This window comes from Adiantum capillus-veneris, chromosome 3 (assembly GCF_014529385.1).
Source record: "Adiantum capillus-veneris isolate H3 chromosome 3, ASM1452938v2, whole genome shotgun sequence".
Lineage (NCBI taxonomy): Eukaryota > Viridiplantae > Streptophyta > Polypodiopsida > Polypodiales > Pteridaceae > Adiantum > Adiantum capillus-veneris.
In genome coordinates this window covers 105,292,892-105,299,363 of record NC_140933.1, presented here as the reverse complement: position 1 = coordinate 105,299,363, position 6,472 = coordinate 105,292,892, and the positions used below count along the sequence as shown (strand labels likewise).

General features: G+C 43.0%; 1 protein-coding gene across 3 annotated transcripts; it reads left to right on the top strand.

Moving 5' to 3' along the window:
* The first annotated feature begins 1,376 nt into the window (after nucleotides 1–1,376).
* On the top strand, nucleotides 1,377–5,860 carry LOC147461444 (cytochrome P450 CYP72A616-like). 3 transcript variants are annotated; one of them, XM_086509004.1, is made up of 6 exons: nucleotides 1,377–1,878; nucleotides 2,393–2,432; nucleotides 3,378–3,430; nucleotides 4,250–4,473; nucleotides 4,581–4,814; nucleotides 4,970–5,860. In XM_086509004.1, the coding sequence occupies exons 1-6, from the start codon at nucleotides 1,608–1,610 to the stop codon at nucleotides 5,048–5,050; spliced, it is 903 nt and encodes a 300-aa protein (XP_086365130.1). In that variant the 5' UTR covers nucleotides 1,377–1,607; the 3' UTR covers nucleotides 5,051–5,860. The 3 variants fall into 3 exon arrangements, 2 of the variants coding, with proteins under 2 accessions (XP_086365130.1, XP_086365129.1); XM_086509003.1 differs by lacking the exons at nucleotides 2,393–2,432; nucleotides 3,378–3,430 and having other exon boundaries at nucleotides 1,381–1,878; nucleotides 4,581–5,029; XR_015187596.1 differs by lacking the exons at nucleotides 1,377–1,878; nucleotides 4,581–4,814; nucleotides 4,970–5,860 and adding an exon at nucleotides 1,885–2,252 and having other exon boundaries at nucleotides 2,393–3,430; nucleotides 4,250–4,339.
* Nucleotides 5,861–6,472: the final 612 nt, after the last annotated feature.

Here is a 6,472-nt window from a genome sequence, read left to right as displayed (position 1 = left end):
TTTGCCTTGCTGGTGTCGACGACTGCGCCCACGCATCGGCAGAAGCCTTCCTCTGCTTCGCTTTCTTCTTGTAGGCCCCGTCATTGGCACACAACCTTGCCGTTTTTATTTACATCTGAGTGGGCATCGCCTCAAATTCGTGCTATAAATGATTTTTTAAAAATTGCCCACGCATCGGCAGAAGCCTTCCTATGCTTCACTTTCTTCTTGCAGGCTCTGTCATTGGCACACAACCTTGCCGTTCTGCCCTTTGCTTCACTTTCTTCCTGCAGGCCCCATCATTGGCACACAACCTTGCCGTTTTTATTTACATCCGAGTGGGCATCGCCTCAGATTTGTGCTATCAACGATTTTTTTAAAAAAATCGTTGGCACATAATAAGGGCATCTGCCTCATTTTATTCAATTCATTCCAAGATTCCTCAAGGATTCCTATCACACCCTAATAAGGACGCGTCCACACGCTGCAGTGGCACCCCCACCGACTCTACCCCAATCCCACCCCCGCGTTGAATGCTGCCTGGAGATAGCTGAGCATTTGCACGGCTGTGACGCCCGCTACGTGCTTGGTGTGACCGTCTACAGACCGCCTGCAACAACCAGTGTGCGACGCAAGAGGGTCTTCTTGCGAAAAAAAAATTAGTTTAAAAATTGCCCGCTAGCATGCGCTTGGGGTGGCCCACACGCTCTGGTTTAATGTGTTGCCGGTCCGTTTTCGGCAGAGTGGAGCTTGGCCAATCCTCGTTCAACTCTGCCAGCCGTGTGCGAGAGATGCCGTGTGCAAATCTCTCGCACGGGGTCAACCCAAGCCCGTGCGAAACTGCCCTAAAGTGAACGAGACGGATTTTAACTCGAGATCCACCCTTGTTGGTGCTGCTAGAGAGCAAGGGCAGTCGTGTTTGTGCGCTAGGAAATTTGTCGGCGCCCCTCCCTCGGCCCCCCACGGCACCAAAGGGCACAGGTAGAAAGAGATGGGATCGGCGGCCGAGGTTGAAAGGGGGGATCTCGAGGAAGATTGAGGACGGAAAAAAATGGGCATCCGTTGCAGGCACGAAGACTTGAAACCCTCGCCACCCTCATGAAAGCCCAATGCACTAACCGCTACGTCCGCAACAGGAAAGTTGACATATGGGCAAACTATATAATGATAAATAAACTTGGACAGGTCCCGCTGCTTGTTCAAATTTACTTTTCCATGTCTTAGTTTACCCCGACATCCTACGGCTACGCGCGTTCGAACTTCATTGCCGTGGATCCCACCGCCTGGACTTCATTAAATGACCCGTGCCCTTTAGTGCTGAGGGCCCGCCCCCGCTTGCAGGACTTCTGGGTTTCTTCAAAATTTATACACCGTTCAGCAGAGCGGGAAAGCTCTCCGCGGTGTTCGAATCTCGATATCTGGCCTGCTGCTGAGAGGCCGTTGGATGCTAAGAGCTCTGTCAGCTTTGCTTACGAGCCTTGCAGTCGATGCCCTCCTGTTTGGCAGTCTGAAAGGGGCCTTAACTCCGGAACGTACCGAGGAGGACGTCTGCGTAGAGCGCACAGCCCGAATGGAGCTAAAAAAGCCCAGCTTCTCTTGCTTCGCATGCAGCTCTAGACTGCTTTTCCATGGCCTTCTTGGCAGTAGCGGCTCTGCTTCTCTTGCTTCTTCTCACGTTTCTACGCAAGTCGCTCTCTTTGTTTGTATGGGAGCCTTTGCGCATTCAGAGATGCTTGAGGGCTCAAGGTGTCAGCGGCCCCTCTTACCGCGTCCTTGTCGGTAATTTTCCTGAGATTTCTGCCACGACAAAGGCCATCAGAGCCTCTCCCCTGCCTCACGTCACCCACAATATTATGCCTCGCGTCCTGCCTGATTTTTCCATATGGTCTGAGAAGTATGGTATGCCCTTATCTATATCTCAGGATGAGAGTTTGAGATTCATATTGTTCTGAAATGGTTTTTTGATTGATGCTTACAAACGTAGGGGAATGCTTTAACATTCTTTCGTGTGTTACATATTCCTCGCATAGGCTTGCATTGAGGTAGTGTGCGTGAAAAGGTGCATACACAACATATCTTTGTAGAAAGTTATGTGCTAGTAGTCCTGTTGTTGTCTAGGATTGCTTGAAATCTTTGCTTCCACCGTGGTTGCTTGTACTCTGCACAAAGCCGGACTTGAGGTGATGATGCCTGTGTGGGCTAACATCAGGCAGAGTGTTACAGATAGCATGCGGCTAACCTGGCCTTCTCAGATGTTGGGTTTTTGATGCTTTGTAGGCCCTCACACTCCTACCTTCTTTATGTGGTTATTGGGATCTTCTTGGCCATGGCCTTCATTAGGATTTAGCATTTTATGGACACTGATGAGATGCCTCTCAGATTTACTGAGGGTTTGATTTATGTTATTCCCCAGGAGATCGGGCGATGGATGATATACTGCAATTTCTCATGTCGTGGGCATCTTTCCAAGAAAAAATAAGATAATTGCGTGGAGAGCATGCTGTGCTACTGGATCCATGAGCTCTTGCACAGGAAAAAAAGACTTCACTGGAGAGGTCTTGTCCCTCCTAGGTCCAACTGAAACCTGAGAGAAGAATTTCTGTATTGGATACATCTCATCCAACTTTGAAGTAGCCATGTGCTCTCTGCATTTGTGAAAACCATCTGTTTGCTTCACCTCTAGGCCGTTGCAAAACACATGTGATCAGGACTCGCAAGGAAAATGTATAGTTTGCAGCACTGATGCATGTTTCGAGGGTATGAAAAAGCGGATATGCAGGGTGTCCCACACCAGTGTGCACCGTGCGTGCGCGCGTGCACACACACACACACACACACACACACACACACACACACACACACACACACACACACACACACACACACAGCAGATCTCTAAAAAATATTGACCCTCACACTCCTTACACAGCGCGCGTATACATTTTTCTGTAAACTATATTCTTTATGTCAGTTTGAAATCTCTCTCTCTCTCTCTCTCAAATACACATGCATACACATAGAGGCCTTTGTTATTTGTACCAAAGTCGTAGTGTTTAATCTTATATGAGCTGGAATGCAATGTTTAAATGATGTCTATAACAGATTTTTTGCTTGGCAAGTACAAGTCCTTGTTGCATCAGCTCACTCCCTTAATGGCAATCTTTTCTGGGCTGGTATTGCAAGGTGCATGAATGATGTTCGTAATGAAATATTCTCGAGATTTACAAGCTCGAAAGTGTGTTCCTAGCTTAATTTCTTGTCTTAATAAGACCATTTTGATAGTTGGCCTTGTTGCTACTAGCTGTGGTAACTCTTTCTATCTTTTGTGGTGCGTATGCCCTATCAACCACCTCATTTTTGTGCTAATGATCTTGATTTAATGCTTCTGTTAGTGTCAGGCTTCATTACGGCCGACTCTTCCCTCGATCTGTGGAGTATTGTCTGAAACTCAGTACGTTGAACTTTGTGTTGATGTATGCTCATGTGTGTGTGTAGTGTTTGAGAGCATATGTTAGTACCTGGTTCTACACCCCTTATTGGGCACTAGGGGGGATGTCATGGTGTTTAGTCAATGCACGATGGAGCTGATGGTTATATTGTCTCGTGGGTGACTACCATGGATCTATACCTTGCACCTTAAGGGTGAATTTGGCCTTATATGATGTTGAACACTGAACCCTGAATAGGCATGTTAAAGTTCAAAATTGATTTGAAATAACACATCAATAGTTAAAAAAAAAAGTACGGAATGGCTCGAACACCCTCACAAAATCACTTGATTCAGACTTCACATTGTGAAGCTTTTGCCCAAGTTACGACCAGTTGATATGGTGCTATTTCTTTCTATCTTTTGTGGTGCGTATGCCCTATCAACTACCTTATTTTTGTGCTAATTACTCCTATTTAATGCTTCTTTTAGCACTAGGCTTCATTATGGCCGAGTCTGCCCTTGATCTCCGAAGTCATGACAGAAAGTTGTTGATGTATGCTCATGTGTGTATGCATGTGTTGTGTGTTGTGTTTGGGAGCATATGTTAGTACCTAGTTCTACACCCACTATTGGGCATTGATGACGTTAGTGGGGATGTTGTGGTATTTAGTCAATACTATGCATGATGGAGTTGATGGTTATATTGTCTTGTGGGTGATTACCATGGGTCTATACCTTGCAGTTTCCTATAAGGGTGAATCTGGGCATATCCTGGATTCATCTAGGTATATTACTTTCCTCAAGCCATACAATTGATCAACCACGGAATTTTTTTTGCAGGCAAACAATACCTCTATTGGCTGGGTTGGAAGGCTAGATTAGCTGTTGTTGATCCTGAGCTTTGCAAAGAGGTGTTGTTTAATAAGTTTGGTCACTATGCAAAGCCAAACGTTCCTGCTCAACTGCTGGACATACTGGTTAATGGGCTTATTACTCTGGAAGGGGAGAAGTGGACACAACACAAGAGGGTAGTGCACCCTGCATTTTTTTTGAATAACTTGAAGGTATAGGACCATTCTGTAGCTTTTCTAGCTAAATTGACCACACATGTTGATAATGTCTGCTAAAAAACACTCGAGCTGCGTACAATTCATAACATGTACTTTGATAGGGAATGGTTCCAACAATTGTGGACTTGACAAGTGCCATGTTGGAGAAATGGAAATCAGAATCTTTGTGCAAGGAAGTCGATGCTTTCAAAGAGTTTCACGCTTTGGCAGCTGACGTAATTGCCCATACTGTGTTTGGTAGTAGCTATGCTGAATGGAAGCAAGTTTTTCTGTTACAATATCAGCAACTGGCTCTGATGTCAGCTTTCATTTTCTGTTATTATCCCTGGAATCAGGTCCGTTCTGTACTCTTTTTCATCATGTTTGCTGGTAAAAAGGAGATAATCTTTTCAGTAGAAACATAATGGTTTTTTGCCATTTTTTAACCAATTGTGGTTCATTTTTTTCTCTGATTTATTTATTTCGTTGAAACACAAGTTTTAGTTCACAGGCTACCCTCTTGTGCATCATGTCCCCTTCGTTTTTAAAACCAGCAGCACCGGGGAAGGCAGTAAGGAGAATTCAATCTTGAGAATTGCTGATGGCATATGTGGCTTCTTTTGGCTGTCCAACTTGAAATAAGTTAAACCTTGAGCATCCTTTAAACATGTAGAACCAATACTGATGACGAAAATTTGGCTTGACCCTTGGTTGCTCTTGCAGACATCTATCGTGGTCGATGACTGCATTGTCATTTTTATCTCCATCCTTTTTGTTTTGTTTTGTTTTTTGGTCACTATTGTTAGTCCCTTTTGTTTGTTAGGATTCATTAAGTCACATACAAGATATAATGTGTACAATATATAGATCTACTTCTTGTACACGGCCTTGTAGTCACATGAAGTGTCAAATACACAACTTTACACTTGATGGGTGCTTTTTTTTAGTTGCATCACCAATTTTCTTTGTTCTTGTAGGCCATCCCAGAGTTTTATGACCATTCTCAATCATTTTTGGCCTCATATTCATTAGGAAGAGAATGGAGTTTTAGGAGGGTCTCTTTATTTGGCAGTTTATGTGAGTCAAACCTCTAGTATTAAGGAAGCAATCAAAAGATTGTTTTTGAATTCAAACAAGTAAAACGGCTAGTTTATTTGAACTCAAAATTTCCCCCCAAAGTGAAATTCAAAATCTAGCGAACAAAATCATATTGTGTAGCATATCTATGGAAAGAGCTGGATGTGTAGATTATGGATCTATAATCTCCAGTGAAATCGGAGATAGTATGTATAAGTTATGGAAGGTCGAAAATCAAAAAGTTGTTTCTCCCTTTTTTGGTGAAAAAAGTACATCCTTTGATCATTCTTAAATCTCTCTTACACACCCACCATTCTCGCACACATGGCATGAATCTATTTGTCAAAATGTTAATCATCTCCATAATCTCATGGCAAATAAAGAGGTCCTCCTAGATCCCATCCTCTTCCTAATGGTTGTTGAAGATTGATCATCATTCTTTTCTTACCTCTTAACATTATAGCTTTGTGCATATGGCTTTTGAGACATACCTTGTGAAGTTTTGTCATTTTCTTGTACTTGCTCTTTGTATTGCTAGGCATATCTTAAGTCTTTTCTTCATATGGATTATGGATTTTTTCATGTTTTTCTTAAGAAAATCTCAAAAAATAACTAAACAAGCCAAAAATCAACTTAACAAAAAGTGAAATCATTTGAATAGAATTTTAAATGCTATGTACACTATACACATGTCCCTAGGGGCTCATATATGGATTTTGTCCCCGTACTCCTCCTGTAACGCTATAATGAGGACATATACGTTGAATTTTGTCAAAAAATTATCACAATCAAACGCAAAAATTCAATGCATGTCACAAAACATTTCGCTCTAATATTCATAACATTAGGTCCACATTTAGAATGCCTCCCTCCTATTTAGAGTCCTCTTGGAAGATAGGGTATCGTCAAGGGTATGTTCAATGCTTGGACAATTAAA

Coding starts and splice junctions, on each gene's coding strand:
- LOC147461444 (XM_086509004.1), top strand. CDS start 1,608: ATGGCCTTCTTGGCAGTAGCGGCTCTGCTTCTCTTGCTTCTTCTCACG. Junction 2,433..3,377: donor ATACTGCAATTTCTCATGTC/GTGGGCATCTTT, acceptor TGTTAGTGTCAG/GCTTCATTACGGCCGACTCT. Junction 3,431..4,249: donor GGAGTATTGTCTGAAACTCA/GTACGTTGAACT, acceptor TTTTTTTTGCAG/GCAAACAATACCTCTATTGG.